The 17770-nt window shown below is 46.7% G+C and overlaps 1 protein-coding gene across 1 annotated transcript in view; it reads right to left on the bottom strand.

Moving 5' to 3' along the window:
• Positions 1-17770, bottom strand: part of COL23A1 (collagen type XXIII alpha 1 chain) — a gene marked incomplete at its 5' end in the record, with an annotated part of 354617 nt that overhangs the window by 318280 nt on the left and 18567 nt on the right. Inside the window, one exon of the mRNA XM_040444718.1 lies at positions 11372-11438. Coding sequence (XP_040300652.1) covers positions 11372-11438 — 67 coding nt within the window. The remainder of the gene's footprint in view (positions 1-11371; positions 11439-17770) is intronic.

Genomic DNA, 17770 nt, shown 5'->3' with positions numbered 1-17770 from the left:
TCCCTCCCTCCCTCCCTCCCTCTCTCTCTCTCTCCCTCTCTCTCTCTGTCTCTGTCTCTCTCTCCCTCCCTCCCTTTCAGGAGGCAACATCCCTCCAAGGAGTTTTCCCACACAGGTCAAGAAACTGCCCCTGCAGGCCGCCCTGTTTGAGGACAGCGTGTAAATTCAAGAAGGACAATGTCAGCTATGGAAGCTTCCTGTCTAGATTTTATTACCCTTTCCCTATAACTGCCCTCTAACAGACCTGTTATTCCACAAATCACCCAAAGATATTAATAGAAAGAGCTGAATTCTATGTGTTCCCTTACTAAAGGCTGAGTTTGTCCTCTGTTTCCGCCACCCTATCCAACACTCACGGAAGGCCTGTTACCAGCCAGCCATGCAGCCAGTGGATCGTGAAGAAAGAATATGGGTCCTTCAAGGAAAACTGCCAGGAGGAGCGAGATGCTTCAGGCAGGGGACTGACACACAGGTTCCAATTGAGAAACTAAGTCATTCCATAGGGCATAGGAAGGTGATGTGATTTGAGAGATCGGTCCAGAGAACAGGGCAGGAATCAGATGGAGAAATGCCATGACACAGGTGTGATGGTTAATTTCATGGGTCAACTTGGACGGACCATGGTGCCCAGATACATGGTCAAACATTTACTTTGGATGTTTCTATGAGGATTTTTTTGGGATGAGATTAACATCCCAATAGGTGGACTTGGAGTAAAGCAGATTGCCCTCCAGAATGTGGGTGGGCCTCACCCAATCGGTTGAAGGCCTCAATAGGACAAGAAGACAGAATTCCCAAACAAGAAAGATTTCTCCAGCAGACTGCCCTTGGACTTCGTCTGCAACAACTGCCCTCCAGAAAGACTGAAACAATTTAAACACTATCACTGTGATCACTGAAAACAGTATTTCCTTTTACTAGGAATTTCTGCAATTATTCACAACAGATGAATAAGTATCCACTGAAGGAAAGTGTCACCATTTGTATTTTTCACTGGGAACTCCCTGTTCCTATTCTTTACCCATCTTCCCACTACAATATTTGACTTTTCCTTATTCTTTTGTAAGAAATTTATACTTCATGACTATCAACTGTACATTTATTATATATGTTGAATTGTTTTCAGGTATTTTTTAAACTTTTTTTTTAACGTTTATTTATTTTTGAGAGACAGAGAGACAGAGAATGAGCAGGGGAGGGGCAGAGGGAGAAGGAGACACAGAATCCAACGTTTTTTTTATTTTTTATTTATTTTTTTTTATTTTTGGGACAGAGAGAGACAGAGCATGAACGGGGGAGGGGCAGAGAGAGAGGGAGACACAGAATCAGAAACAGGCTCCAGGCTCCAAGCCATCAGCCCAGAGCCTGACGCGGGGCTCGAACTCACGGACCGCGAGATCGTGACCTGGCTGAAGTCGGACGCTTAACCGACTGCGCCACCCAGGCGCCCCAGGAGACACAGAATCCAAAGCAGGCTCCAGGCTCTGAGAGTCAGCACAGAGCCTGACGCAGGGCTTGAACCCACGAACTGTGAGATCATAACCTGAGCCAAAGTCAGACACTTAACCAACTGAGCCACTCAGGCGCCTCTCAGTATTTTATCTTTAAACTCGGTCAGGGTGAGATTTTCCATACAGAAAATATAAGCTCTAAGCTTAAAACGTTTCAGAAAACATTTTAAATAATGGCAGGGTTTTTCAGCCTAGACACCACCAACATTTGGGGGTGGGATCATTTTTTGTGTCGGAGACTGTCCTGTGCCTTGTAGGATGTTTAGCAGCATCGCTGGCCTCTACCCACTAGATGCCAGTAGCATCCCCGCCACACCCCACATTGAGACAAACGAAAAACATCTCCAAACATCGCCAAATGTTCCCTGGGGACAAAATCTTCCATTTGGTGGATTCCGACTGCTTTATGATTTCCGACTTCAGTACCATGCTTATAAACTCAACTTCCACCTCATAATTTTAAGTGACCTATTGTATTTTTGTGTTGCCCTCCACGGTTTCATTTTTCATATTTAAGTCTTCAGTTCATCTGGAGCATACTTTAGCACAAGAAATAAAGTAAGAAGCTGGAGATAATGATGATGACATTGAACGTAGCCTGGGAGAAGGCAGTGCCAACATATGAGTAGCTCCTGATACGTGGGACATTTAATATTCCTACCATACAATGTTACATGACACCTCACGTAAGTGACAAGTTGCACCTGTCACCCAATAGTTGGCACAGAGTTGGCCAAGCTGAGGTCAAAACAGTTTTAGTCCTACAGCCTCAGGATTCTCAGCTACGACTAAACCAGATGGTGCTCGATACACGTTGGGTGGGCCCCCCGGTGGGGTGGGCAACTGTTCCAGGAATGTGTTCGCCCATGGCTATTTTACCCTTGGAATAATCCATCAGAGCCTCCAGCAAACCACCTGATTCTGGAATATTCTGGAAAATTCCAAGGCATCTTCCATTTTAGTAGGAAAAAAAACACCAGAGTGGGTGCTTAGCTCTGTGTCTCGCTGCCCCTGGTTTGAACTTCTGTGTGCTTTGTAGTCAGTTTTTTTTTTTTAATATTAATTATCCATTGCTTTTCAATGCGTGTTAAATTTCTATAGAATTTAATGAATATAGTGGGCTCCCTCTGGTGGTCACAAGAAAATTTCCAAATTCCAATGGTCAGCACACAGTTAAACCCCAAGGCCTTTATTTACGGGACATGGTACATTTTGTAATTAATAGACTCAGAGTGGCTAAATGATGCCTTAAGAGAAGACCCCTAATTATCATCCCTCAGTCATCAGTGGGTCTACTAATTGGTTCATGAAGCCACTCACTATCTAAAACCATGCCTACCATCTTCCCTTCCGAGTCCCTTGTGGGGGATTTCCCATTTCTGCTCAGGGCATCAGCCTCCCCCAGGCTTGCAGCTTCAGGCACCTCTGCCCCCACCAGTGCCATCCATCCTGTTTGTGAGCTCCGTCCACCGCGTGGCCCGTGCCTCCTGCAGCTGTTGCCCGCCATCAATTCTCACAGCCCCCATTCAAGTTCTCATGACCTCTCCTCCACAGAAGTCACCCAGGCGTCACTCACCATCCCTCCTCCACGTGCCCAGCACCATTCCAGGCTCAGTGGACACAGCAGGGAACAAGACAAAGACCATCCCCACCCACCTACCCTGAGCACCCTCTCCGGGGGCTTCTCTGCTAGAACCGAATCTGCCTCCGGCCCTTACTCCGTGCTGTTTTGACTCCTCTTAACGCTGAACTCTAACGCAGATTCCTTCAACTGTGTCATCTGTGGAATAACACCCACAACCGTCCATCCCCGAGACCTGCCCTTACTGCCCACTGCCACCTTCCAACCAAACACAGTTCCCCGCTATTCCAGGGGCTCCCCTGGAGTCGCCTCTGCTCAGAATGATGGGATCAGGAAATGTGCCCCCTGTCCCAGCTGGCTGAGATGCCAAGCAGTCTTCAAAATCCTGCCCGGCTATCATCTTCCCACTGCCCAGGTCCTCCTGATCTGAGGCGATATCTTCCTTCTTTTTATGTCTGCAAGACTTTTCTTTTTTGTTAAATGTTTTTAAAAGTTTATTTATTTTAAGAGAGCAAAAGAGAGAGAGTGAGCAGGGGAGGGGCAGAGAGAGAGGGAGAGAGAGAATCCCAAGCAGGCTCCTCTCTGTCACTGCAGAGCCCGACATGGGGCTCGATCCCACAAACCGTGAGATCACGACCTGAGCCAAAACCAAGAGTCGGACACTCAACCGACTGAGGCACCCTATGTGAGACTTTTCTGTTCAGGCTCTTCCCATTCTTTTTTTTTTTTTTTAATTTTTTTTAACGTGTATTTATTTTTTGAGACAGAGAGAGACAAAGCATGAACGGGGGAGGGTCAGAGAGAGGGAGACACAGAATCTGAAACAGGTTCCAGGCTCTGAGCTGTCAGCACAGAGCCCGACGCGGGGCACGAACAGGCTCTTCCCATTCTTAATAGAGTAAGGTTCCTGTATCTGTCCCATGACCTCCAGTGACAGGCTCTGCAATTCCTGGCACAGTCTCTGTCAATATCGCCCACAGGAAGAGCACAAAAGAGGGATAAGGAGAAATGAATGAAAGAAGGAACAAATATCAAGGCATAATGAACTGGGGACCAGAGACCACACTCCAGAGTATTCCAGCCAACAAATAAGCAAACAAGATCAGACACCCAAATTATCTCCTTCAACTCTGTGCAGTCTTACACAGTAGGATAACTGCCATCAAGTGACCTTTTTATACCATAAATTCCAGTCAAGTAGGATTTCACAGGTTAAAAAAAAAAAAGTCATTATTTAAAAAATTCTCTGAATAAATAATCCAAAGGGGAATCACCATTTCTTGCTTCAGAGTACCAAGAAAGGGTATATACCTGGGGGCGCCTGGGTGGTTCCAGTCAGTTGAGCATCTGACTCTTGATCTCAGCTCAGGTCATTATCTCACGGTTTGTGGGATCAAGCCCCGCATCGGGCTCTGCGCTGGCAGCATGGAGCCTGCTTGGGATTCTCTCCCTCCCTCTCTCTTGCTCGCTCTCTCTCAAAATAAATAAATAGACACTGAAAAAAAAAAAAAGGAAAGGGTGCACTTCCTCCACTAAGCTCTTTCCTACACCAACAAACAAGGAGGCCAAACACAAGGAACTTTTAGCACTTCTGTTCTGCTCTGTAACATTTGCCATAAACTAACAGTGAAACGTATAACTTACATCATGCTCTCCCATGAGGGTTTCACTCTCCTGCTCAAACTTCCAGACACTGTCACAGAGCAGTGAGCGTCTCACTCTGATTCATCTTATCAGTGTGCATCGTTTGGAAACCACACGCGACATCTCTGGTATATGATACAAGGATACTGTGGGGCACAAAGAAGAAATGAAAGGTACTCCCACTTTTCTGCAAAGTTCCTAACAAATTTCCAGGGCAGGTGGAGCCGGGTTAGAAACCAGTGCGAAGTGTACGCAGGGGCAGAGCCCCAGGCTTTGCACTGGTCCCTCTGGTTGCCGTTAGCAGTTGACAAGAGCCCATGGGCTACACGCTTCCTTTTTCTTTCCGGTTCTCTCACTCCTGTGCTCTGTCGCCAGCATTTTTCACCCACATCCCAGAAGAACACGCCAATACAGTCTGCCAAGCCTTTGTTCTTTCCCTCCAGAATATTCCCAGCCAACCTCCAGCTTCAAATCTCCTCTCCCCATCTCTCTGGCAGCCCTGCCTGACATCAGCAAAACTCAAGAAGGCAACAGGCTGCACAGTGGGTCTGGACAGGCCTGGGGACAATGGATCTGGGTTCATGGTAACCACAAGTAACTCACTCTCAGGAAGCGAGTGCCAGGCCCTATTCTAAACAACTCACATGCATTAACTCATTCGATCCTTGCAATAATCCCGGGACATAGGTACCGTTGGAAACTTTCATTTCACAGGTGAAAAACTGAGGCACTGCTTGGATAATTACTCGTCCAAGGTCATCGAGCTAGTAAGTGACAGAACTTGAACCAGGGTGTCTGGGTCCTGAGTCTGAGCACTTTATCACCGGGCCTGGCTGACTATTGGACAAGTTCAACAGAGGGAAAGGACTGCCCTTGTGTGCCCGGAGTGGAGGCAAACCTCTGGTCACATCCAGACTCTGTCTACAGTCCCCAGCTGAGGGCCACCTGGACAGGGCTTGCCAGTTGCCCCTGCAGTGGTAATCTCTTATTTACGACCGCCCAGTGAAAACCATTTTGTCTTCTTCCAGGAACAGCACCCTAATATTCCTTCTGGTAAGTACCCTTCCCCATTCTCAGACCACATGGTTCTGGCAGCGTCAACCTGCCCCCACGACTGCCTCCCCCAGGTCCAGAATGGTCACATGACCCAGAGCCAGCCAATCAAGACATCCCATCCTCCAGGCACAGCAATTAATTCAGGCAGAGGCATCTGCCCCAAGCCCAGCAAATCAGGGTCAATTCCGGGGCTTCTTTTAAAATTTTGGTAAAATTGGGGCGCCTGGGTGGCACAGTCGGTTAAGCGTCCGACTTCAGCCAGGTCACGATCTCGCGGTCCGTGAGTTCGAGCCCCGCGTCAGGCTCTGGGCTGATGGCTCGGAGCCTGGAGCCTGTTTCCGGTTCTGTGTCTCCCTCTCTCTCTGCCCCTCCCCCGTTCATGCTCTGTCTCTCTCTGTCCCAAAAATAAATAAAAAAAAAAAACGTTGAAAAAAATAAAATTTTGGTAAAATGCATATAAATCTACAATCACTGAATGGTTCAAAGTTACACAATTCCACGGCATTTATTCACATCCACCTGAATACAGCCCGACCTCTGACCTTTCCACTTCCAGTTATATGAGCTAATAAGTTTCCTTTTCTTCATTAATGTAGGATGGTTAGAACATTAGTATTCTGATGCTTGACCCAAACAGTTAATGCAATGACCTTTTGCACCACAGTGGCCCATCCCAGGACATGTAGGATGATCAGGGGTCAGAGTCAAGATTCAAACCCAGGGCTCTCCGGCTCCAAGGTGTTGGGCACTGGCTCTGACCCAGCCCTTAGGATGACTTAGGGTCATGACTGTTCTTAGTGAAGTGGGGGCTGGGTTGTCCCTTCATCTGCCACAGGACAGGCTTGGGAATAACCCTGCCAGAGCCCTTCTTGCAATATTCTAGAATTGCTGCTCTGAGGGCACCCTCCCCAACAGACTGTGGGCTCCTGTCCTTCCAGCCTGACACCCCCAGATGCCGTAGCAGTAACTGCCTCATGACTAGCTTCAGTACAAGGCATCAGGAGGGCAGAGAACAGAGTGAGAAGGCCATTCTCCTCCCCTCCAGTGCTTCCCTGCAGGCTGGGCTGTAAGAACACAGGACAGGAGGGGTGCCTGGGTGGCTCAGTCAGTGAAGCGTCCGACTCTTGATTCCAGTTCAGGTCATGATCTCATGGTTCATGAATTCAAGCCCCACATCGGGCTCTGTGCTGACGGTGTGGAGCCTGCTTGGGCTTCCCTCTCTCTCCCTCTGTCTCTGCCCCTCCCCAGCTTGTGCTCACTCTCTCACTCCCTCTCAAAATAAATAAAACTTAAAAAAAAAAAAAAAAAAAAAGACACAGGACAGGAAACCACCTAAACATCCTTGGTGGTGACTGGCCAGGCACCTCACAGGATAGCTCAACAGACGATAAGGATGCCATTATTTAACCAAAATGATGTAGTACATGTCCTCTGATGTGCAGACTGAGTCACCATCTCAAAGAGAAACTGTGAATCAAAGAAAGCAGTACAGGGACAACAGCCTATGGTACTCTTTGTGGAAAGAAAAACAGGAGAGGAGTTACTCACTGAAATATACATAACACTACCTCAAAACCCAGGCTGCCCCATACCATAGCCACTAGTCACATGTGGCCATTTAAACTGAGTAACAATTTTAAAATTTGCTTCCTCTGTCGCACTAGCCACATTGTCAAGGGCTCCATAGCCAGTAGTGGCTGCCATTTTAGCCTAGATAACAGATCATTTCCACATCACAGAAAGTTCTGCTGGGCAGCACTGCTCTAGAAAGTCAGGAAGCCTCTAGAAAGGTGACCAGGAGAACGGAGGAGGGGAATTATTCTTCATGTGTAATCTTTAGTAGTACCTGAACTTTTTTTTTTTTTTATCACATCATACGTCATTTCCTACTCAAAAATAACCACTTTAGGGACACCGGGTGGCTTAGTTGGTTAAGCGTCTGACCTGGTTTCGGCTCAGGTCATGATCTCACAGTTCGTGAGTTTGAGTCTTGCGTCAGTCTCTGGATTGACAGTGTGGAGCCTGCTTGGGATTCTCTTTCTCTCTCTCTCTCTCCTTCTCTCTCTGCCCCTCCCCCACTCATGCTGTCTTTGTCTCTCAAAATAAATAAATAAATACTTAAAAAAATAATAACCACTTTTAAACTTTAAGTACACGGGTAACATAAGAAAAGAGTGTTGGGTAAGTCCCCTGTGTCTGAAGCCTGGAGATCTCTGCGGAAGGAGTGCAGGAGTGTCTCTCTGGGCAGGTGAATGACAAAGAGCAGCATGGGGGAGGGGGGATCCCCAGGTAGCAGCCCCCCTTCCAGCCCCCACAGTAGGAAATTTTGACCCTCATAGCAACCTTAAGGCCCTCGGGATGATTCGCCTTCCTGTCCGCTTTCCTTTGCTAGGACTGCCCCAACAAGCCTCCACTAACTAGGTGGCTTAAAATGACAGACATTCTCCCACAGTTCTGGAGGCCAGAAGAGCAAAATCAAGGTGCCACCAGGGCCGGTTCCTTCGAGAATATTCTCCCCTGAGCACCCCTTTCCTCCAGCTCCTGGTGGCTGCGGGCAATCCTGGGCTTGTAGATGTATCCCTCTGTCCTCCAGAGAGCTCCTCTGCATGTTTCTCTGTGTCTCAAATCTCTCCCTTCTGTCGCATAAGGACACTGGTCACTGGACTTAGGGCCCACCCTAAATCCTGGATGACCTCGTTTTATAGACGAGAGGAGCAAGGCTCAGGCCCCTCCCTTGTCTGAGGTCACAGGGCACAGCCCTGCCAGTCTTCTCACCGCTGGGTTGGGCAAGGGGCCTGCTCCCTTCTCAACTCCATGGCTTCCTCTTCACAATGGACAACACACGGAAGAGATGCCCTCTCCTCTGGCCTCGCTTATCTGTTTGATCAGATCTCCCAGGATCTGACAAAGGATCACACAGTCCCCAGGCCATGAGAAGAAACGGGGGTGGGCAGTGGGCATCTGTGAATATCTCAAATCAGATGGGGACCAAAGCTACAGAGGGCGGTTTGCGTGTCCTGACTCCAAACAGCTGCGGGGCAGGTCAGAGCCCCGGAGACAGGAATCAGTGAAGGCTTCCAGTGCTAGAGAAAAAGGCTTCTGTCCTTTTTGTGACAGGGAGAATGTGCCAGCTGACAGGGGTTTGCATCGATGAAGGTCTCCGGGCCAAAGGGCTCCAATGAGGGGCGCCTGGGTGGCTCAGTTGGTTAAGGATCTGACTCTTGGTTTCAACTTGGGTCATGATCTCACAGTTCCTGAATTTGAGCCCCCTCATCAGGCTCTGCACTGACAGTGTGGAGCCTGCTTGGGATTCTCTCTCTCTGTCCCTCCCCTGCTCATGCATTAGGGCCTGGCCATGCTGGCCACACTGACCAACCTGAGCACACCTCCCAGGACAGCTTGATAGCAGCCCTGAGACCCTCTGACAACAGCAGTGTAGTCCTGACCACCAGCAGGGGACCCCTCCAAGAGCAGGGTAGGTCACTGCCCTCCTCTCGGCAGGACTGGGGGGGTTATGACCAGACTTTCAGTCCCCAGGGTCTTCCCTGGGACTCTCTTGGAACTTCTCTTGGTGGTTCAGGACCCTCCAAAAGGGAGGCAGGTCACAGGATCCCTCTGGGCTCATGGGCTTTGACCTACCCTTTCTCTATGACCTCAAAAATGCCTACAGAGCCCACTCCAATACTGTTACCATTTTTTGATAAAGATCTTGATTGTTAATAAGTGACAGACCAAGATTTGAACCTGGTTCAGATTTATTTAGGAGCTCCATGCCCCCTCACTGCCTCCTCTACATGTCTATCTCTATTTGGGACTTTCAAACTTACGGTCAGCAATGCAGAGCAGGGAACCCATTTCAATCGCCATCCAGGTCATACACTACAGATAGAAATAGCTCAAACAAAAATTTCTCTCCAATATGTTTTTATTCCAGTCTATGGCTAGTTCAACATTTCAAAACGCTGGCTGCAACCCACGGAACTGATTTCATATCTCACAAATGCTTTGTGACCCCAGTTTATTTATTGTTTTAATGTTCATTTATTTTTGAAAGAGAGAGAGAGACAGAACATGAACGGGGGGAAGGGCAGAAAGAGAGAGGGCGACACAGAATCTGAAGCAGGCTCCAGGCTCCCAGATGTCAGCCAGAGCCCCACTGAGGGCCCGAACCCATGAGCCATGAGATCATGACCAGAGCTGAAGTCAGACACTTAACCGACAGAACTACCCAGGCTCCCTGTGACTCCCAATTTAAAAAATACTTACCTACATAGCTCACGTGAATTGACATGCATACAATACTTAGAAAGAGGTGGCGGGGAAATAAAAAAAAAAAAAAAAAAAAAAAAAAAAACAAGAGGAATCACTCCTATTGTATGCATTTTTCAGATCATCCTAAAACTCATGTGTCGATCTGAGTATTTCCCCCCATTGAATCAAACATCTGACTTGATGATCTGTTAATGATGTCATTACTTGTCATGTCCTTTTTGCTATTAAAATGTTAGAGGTGCTATTAAAGACTAACTCAAGCTCGTCCCTAAGATCCTCTTCCACTGGGCCCTCGGAGACCAGAAATTTTCATACCAGGAGATCCACCTTTACAGAAACCCCAGGGCATCTCCCAATATGGAGATGTTAATGTTCAATGAGCTTTGTGTCTAGGCCAGCTGAAGTGGATTGGGAAATGCCAGACAGCTTGGCTAATGGAAGGAATGACAGCAAGGACAGGGGCCCCTGGGCTCAGCTCCCGTGTTTTCCACGTTGTCCGGCATGGTGGGAAATCTAAGAAGTGTTGCGATTTTCAACTCATTCACTGGTATTACACACTGTTCTACAGAGGAGAATTCTTGCCCTGAAAACACCAGGGCCAAGACAGCACACAGACTTCAATGATGGTCTGTGCCAAGCTCCCATGAGGACAACCGGAAGACCTGACAGGCATCAGAATTCAGCCACACAAACTGGGAATCCACAAATCCTGGTCTTATTCACAGCCATCCTGGTTGCACCACCAAAACCCAAGATAGACATTCTTATTTGAATCATTCAGACCATCATTCCCATCTTCCCCCCTCTACCTCCACCGAAAGAAATGAAAACCAAAAAACCTACAGTCACCAGAGTACTTATTTACCCCCTCATGTCTGAACAGAGCTGGAATCACAGTTAATACTGTGTGGATGGTCCATGCCTGTTTCTGTCTTTGAAACAGGATGGCTTTCACCTTCCCAGTACCTAAGCCTTCGTCATAAGTCATTTCTTTTTTGTTTTGTTTTGTTTGTTTGTTTGTTTGTTTGTTTGTTTTCATCATAAGTCATTTCTAACAGTTCCTTAATTCCTACCCCAAGATCACCATCTTCATCAAACCAGGGCAGTTCACCCTGCTAGAATCTTTGACTAGTCATCTCGTCAGGGAAGACAGGAAAAAAGACGCCAGATGGTCCACGAGGTACAACAGACAGACTGAAACCCATGCAAGCTCTTGACCATGTCCTCAGCAGTTTTGAGCAGACAGGAGACAGGACACCAGGCCTCTGGGAAGTCAAGGGCCCACAAGAATCAAATATCCACTTACCTGGGGGGCAGACACACTCGGTCGGCGCTTCCCGAACCGTCCGGTGCTTGACCAGTCCCTCCAACTTCTGAATTAGGGAAGAAAAGAGAGGAGAGAAAAAAAAAAAAGACCAGCATGAGTTTGAGAGTGGAGAGGGGTAAAAGTGGAAAAATCAGCAAAAAAGTGTATTGGAAAGATCTACGTCGGCAGTGGCATTTTCGAGAACATTTATTACAAGGTAGTTAAATGCTACAGGCAGTCTGGGTATGAGAGGAGAAACGAAAATAAACATGCAACAATTATTTGGGAGTCCCTGAAAAGAAGGTGGCACGTTTCTGCTTTGTTACATTTTTAAATACAAATCCAGAAAAGCCAAAGTGACCGTGCAGTCAGCATGCAGATGGGAAGGCAGAGGAGAGGGAGGCTGGGCAGGCCACACCAAAACTGGCCCTTCTAGCCCTTGGTCCACAGATCAGGCCCCGACCCAGGAAGACCCAGGTTCCCTCCCTGCAGCCCCACCCGCCAGCCCCCTGGCCTCAGACCCCGGGCCCAGGCCTAATCCACCCTGATGACATCTTCCTTTCTTCTTACCAGCAGGGATCCTTGGCCTAGAAAATTTGGCTCAGCACAGTCTAACAAGAACATCTACGCATGCCCAGTCCTGTGCTAGATTTGGGTGAAGGGGAAAGAATTACCCCAGAAATAGGGTCAAACATCACAGCTCCGCTATGATGGTTTAACCGTAACCTCAGAGATCCTGATTATTGTCCCCGCCTTGCACTGAGGGGACAAGCTTAGGAAAAAAAAAGAAGAAATTAGTCCCAAAGCCCAAATCTAGGTTTAGGAAGGTGAAATGACTGGCTCATAATCCCAAAAGTAGCCAAGACTTGAGTCCCAACAAGAATAAATAGAGCATTAGCCTCTCTCTAGGAAGCAAACAAAAATCTCCCTAAAGGTAAAACAAAGCAAATCCTAAACAGGTTGAGTGACAAAATGGGATACCACCGCTAAACCTGAAATGTTTGTTTTTTTAGGTTCAAACCTAAAAATGTAATCTTTCTCAATAAAAATAAATAAATAAATAAAAATTTAAAAGCCCTTGAAAACGGTACAGCAAGCAAATACAACTGTTATTTTTTTAAGTATTTATTTACTTTTGGGAAAGCGCAAGGGAGGGGCAGAGAGGGGGGACAGAGGATCTGAACCGGGTTCTGCACTGACTAGCTGTCTGCAGCAAGCCTGATGTGGGGCTTGAACTCACGAACCTCAAGATCATATCTTGAGCCAAAGTTGGACGCTCCACCGACTGAACCACCCAGGAGCCCCAAAACTGGGTTGTTGTTTTTTTACTTTTTATTTTAAAGTAATCTCTGTACCCAACGTGGGGCTCATTCATAACCCCAAGATCAAGAGTCCTGTGCCCTACCAACTGAGCCAGCTGGGCACCCCAAACGTATTTTTTAAATATGTATTTATTTTTTGAGAGAGAAAGAGACAGAGCGCGAGCAGGGGAAGGGCAGAGAGAGAGGGAGACACAAAATCGGAAGCAGGCTCCAGGCTCTGAGCTGTCAGCACGGAGACCCATGTGGGGCCCGAACCCACAGACGGGAGATCATGACCTGAGGTGAAGTCAAATGCTCAACTGACTGAGCCACCCAGGCACCCTCCCAAAACTGTTATTTCTAAAGAACTGCTTTCCAGGAGATAAGAATGACATCCCTAATGTTGAGCCCCTGACCCACCAAGCCTGGAATTTTCAAAGGAGATGGGACTCCAGCCAAGTCCTGTCTGCCTCTGGCTGGAGCAGCCCAGGATCAGGAGCCCTACAAACCTCCCCCCCCCCCGCCGCCCCCCAGCACCGCCCCCCCCCCCCCCCCACCGGGCGGGCCTTGTTGCCCTGAGCTACTACAGCTTGCAGCGGCAAGGCAAGGACCATCCCCTGTCACTGAACCAGAACTCAGAAGCCGCCTGCAGATGCGGATACTGGCGTGAGAGGGACCTCATAACTCACTGCCCCCCCCCCCACTCCCCACCCGCGCACCACATCGTACTTGCGGATACTATTACAGATTTCAAATTTTACATGGAAAAAGAATCCAGCCTTCTCGTTTAAGCCAGTCAATTTGTGTGAGACCCTCTCATCTGTTTTTATCATTGCTAGACAGGCTAGAAGCCATACTAATTTCCTTTTTTTAAACAAAAGCATTTAAAGCTAAAAGCCAATTCGTTTTAACAACCCGCGATCACAATTGGGCGGCTCTCCTGAAAGGGAGGGAGGCTTTATCAAATACTGATAGGAAACACAATGACTTCTGAACTGCTCTTATCGTAAAATAAAAAACTAAACAGGAAGCTATTGGGGGGGGGGGCCGCTTTACTGTTAATGCTAGTAGGTGGGGTCATAAAATACTGGGATTGAGTTTTTGTTTGATCACTTATCCTAACTCCTTTTATGCCCGTGTTTCTCTGGATTATACAGTGAATCTGCAGTTTTACCGGCTACCCTCTAGCTTACCGCCCCCCCCCCCCCCCACCACTCCAGGCCCCGAACTTTCTGTGGGTTTGAAATGCCACTATCAGGAACACAAAGTGAAATGTTTGAATTAGAAACCCAATCCCACAATCTTTATTTCCCTGTTTTTTTTTTTTCGTTCTGCATTCAAGAAAATATTCCTTTGTGTCCAGGTTTGTAAAAAAAAAAAAAAAAAAGATTTAAAAGCCACAACTTTTTTACATTCAATTATCTGGCAGCACCTCTAGCATCTGCAAACAATATGGTCCTGGTTTTACATATGCAAACAAGTCCTGACTCCTAAAGTAAATAAAGGATGAGTTTCTGAGAAAAAAGTCCCTGAGACTTAGGGAGCCGTTCCCTCCAAGAGTAAGGAGGAGGAGAACTTGAAGTTGCCTGGTGGGGGGGGGGGTGCGAGGGGGGTAGTGAGCACTGTGGAGAAAATTACTCCAGGAAAATCATGGTTCTCAGAAAAGCATTACACAGTTAGATGATAAATTTATTAATGACGTGTGGGAGCACTAGTCTGGGCCACTTGGCCAGATGTTTGATCATAGCCTCCAACAGTCGCATTTTGATGAAATATAAGTTAACATACAAAAAAAGGACAGAATGATTTATTTCTGTAAAATGATATAAATAAAGCCACAGAGACATTCCTATCCTCTTGGACAGAGGATTCCTGCTCTAGGGGATATATCTTGAGAAAATAAAAATCAGCAGGAGCAAAGAATGATACCCATGAAGTTGCACCCCAAAACAGTGGGAGTGGTTTAGAGAAGGGTGGTGAGCCCCTGATAAAACTGCCCTATTTCGTTTAGTATCATTATGAACACTATGTGGCAAAAAGGGAGAGAAATGTTTATGAGACCATCAATAAAAGGTCTACATCTGTACGAAAATTCAGGCACTGGGTGACAGCAGCTACCAAAATATGAACCCCCTTGGGTGTACAGAGTATGGTGATTTACTTCTTTTAGAAGCCCCTCCTGTGGGGGCGCCTGGGTGGCTCAGTCAGTTAAGCATCCAACTTCAGTTCAGGTCATGATCTCCAGGCTTGTGAGTTTGAGCCCCGCATCAGGCTATTTGGTGACAACTTTGGATCCTCTTTCTCTCTCTCTCCCCCCTCACGCTCTCGCTCTCAAAAACAAACAGAGGAGGGGCGCCTGGGTGGCTCAGTCGGTTAAGCGTCCAAGTTCAGCTCAGGTCACTATCTCGCGGTCCGAGTTCGAGCCCCGCGTCAGGCTCTGGGCTGATGGCTCAGAGCCTGGAGCCTGCTTCCAATTCTGTGTCTCCCTCTCTCTCTGCCCCTACCCCATTCATGCTCTGTCTCTTTCTGTCTCAAAAATAAATAAACGTTAAAAAAAATTAAAAAACAAATGGAGGAGATGGTATATTTGAAAGTTGTTAAGAAAATAGATCCTAAAAGTTCTCATCACAAAGAAAAAACACTTTTTTTTTTGTAACTATATGAGATGATGGATGTTTACCAAAGTTATGGTGGTAATCATTTCACAAACCATGTAAGTTAAGAGTCATTGTGCTATATAACCTTAAGCTTATACTATATTATACATACAGCGTATATCAATTATATCTCAATAAAATTATATCTCAATGAAAAAAAAATGGAGGAGAAGGAGGAGAAGAAGAAAAAGAAATCCTTCCTGTGTTCTAATACCATTTTTTTAGTTAAAAAAAAAATTTTTGGAAGTAGAGGAAGAACCAAAATGAAGCCCTACGGCCTCCCCGCAGAGGACAATTTGTGAATGACAGGTGATTCCATCCTCCCTGGGACACGAACTCCCAGGACGCAACAGAGGACCCTCTCTGTGCAGGGCACAAATCCTCTGCCCTCCTCCCGCCCCCACAGGGAAGAGCCCCTGCGTGCATTCTCACTACCACCATCAACCCAAGAGGGCAGCATTTTCTGGCCTCTGACATTCTTTTTTTTTTTTTCATGCCTTGGCATGATGATGAGGAAGATAACAAATAGCGAGCATTATTACTGAGGACACTGATTACTTGATGGGGGCCAGGCACTGTGCCCACAACTGTTATCCCGTCTAGCCCTGCCAATACCCGCCTTGAGGCTGGGACTATTATTATACCCATTTACAGATGAGAAAAATGAGACCACAGAGGGCAATGTAAGCGCCAGGATGGGACCTCAATCCTGCTAGCAACCAGCTCCAATCACAAAGCAAGACAACCTCTGCTTACAAGCAATGTTCATAACTAACAACAAACAAACAGTTGCTACCCACAGTCAGGCCTTACAAAACTAAAAGGACAGAAATCAGATCTGGGGTTGCCAAAGGTTGGAGAGTGAGGAAGGAAGTACAATGAGAAGATTGTCGGGTAACGGGACTGTTCTGTAAGGCACTGAGGTGCTGGACACATGACTCTACACATTTGTCAAAACCTTTAACACTGTACGTCACAAAGAGTGAACTTTAATGGATGCAATTAAAAAAAAAAAATCAACCAGGATTTCAGAGAATCCCTGGATGAAATGTGGGCTGTGACAAGTGAATCCAACTATGTTAAAACTGTGTGACAGCAGCACTTGGGTGGCTCAGTCAGTTAAGTGTCTGACTCTTGATTTTGGTTCAGGTCATCATCTCGTGGTTTGTGAGTTTGAGCTCTGAACTGACATGCAGAGCCTGCTTGGGATTCTCTCTCTCTCTGCCCCTCCCCTGCTTGTGCTCACACTCCCTCCCTCCCTCTCTCTCTCTCTCTCTCTCAAAAATAAACTCACTTAAAAAAAATCTGTATGACATAACTCACTGAAAGTGTTAGGAAAAAACACGTAGCTGACCTACATGCAAAATAGCATCTTGATCAAGAACTGTAAGGCTGGACACAAAAGGAACTGTCTGGAAATGCTGTACTCCAGTAGGTCAAGTTGGTTCTCACAGGGGTACAGGTTAGCAATTTTGAAACTACTTTACAGACATTAGCAACAAACAAGTGAGTAAATAAACTATTGGTAATGAGAGCTGGGCTTCTCGTTGTCCAAAAGAGAAGTTATAAATACACAAAGTGGGAAAGACAGAATGAACCATCTTGTGCTGAATTAATCAGAGACATCACTATGAGGTCACATCTAATGCCTACAGGAAGATACATACAGAAATATTCATAGGTATGTGTACAGAGGGGAGCGAATATTCACACATATATACTATAGATGTCTGCAGAGAAAACCTATAATCAATGACACCCTGGAAACATCAAGCACACCCGGCATCCAAATCTTGGTTTCTAAATACCATTCTCTAAGAAAAGGAACCAGGGCTCATTGGAGATATGGCTGATTCTAGGCCCAGGGCAGGAAATACACAAGATGAACCTGGAGTGCCTTGTAGTGGCAGAAGGAAAGGAGGTCCTTTTTGAAAAAAGGAACGGAGGGAAGAGTATGTCAAAGAAACACAAAACCTACCCGAAAAGGCTCAACATGGCCAAAGCTGGAATACTTTTGGCAACAAGATAAAAATAATGCAGTATTGGATTGTAACCCAAAGAATAAGTTAGAAACCCATAAGTTATATACTGATACAAATGACTGAATAAATAGGTGGGGAGAAGAGACAACTCTTCCCTACAGAAGAATGCCCAATAATATATGTAGATACCGCCCTCTCCGAGATGTGGAGCTAAGTTCCACCCTCCTTGAGTGAGGGTTAGACTTCCTCCCTTCCTAAAGGCAGAGAAAGGAAGATAGTCACTTTATAATGTAAAATCTGGCAGACACAACTTTAATCGAGTGATCAAGGTTAATGGCACCAGTGATAGGGCATGTGACATCATGGACCCGACATGATGCCAGGACAATGGCAATCTACCTTGATGCTCTTCTTCCCAAGCCCGCATAACCTACTTTAATCATAACAGTGGCCCAAACT

This window comes from Herpailurus yagouaroundi, unplaced genomic scaffold (genome assembly GCF_014898765.1).
Source record: "Herpailurus yagouaroundi ecotype Mexico unplaced genomic scaffold, PumYag 192, whole genome shotgun sequence".
Taxonomy (NCBI): domain Eukaryota; kingdom Metazoa; phylum Chordata; class Mammalia; order Carnivora; family Felidae; genus Herpailurus; species Herpailurus yagouaroundi.
The sequence above is the reverse complement of the archived record's forward strand: the minus strand, read 5'-3'. Positions and strand labels throughout refer to the sequence as shown.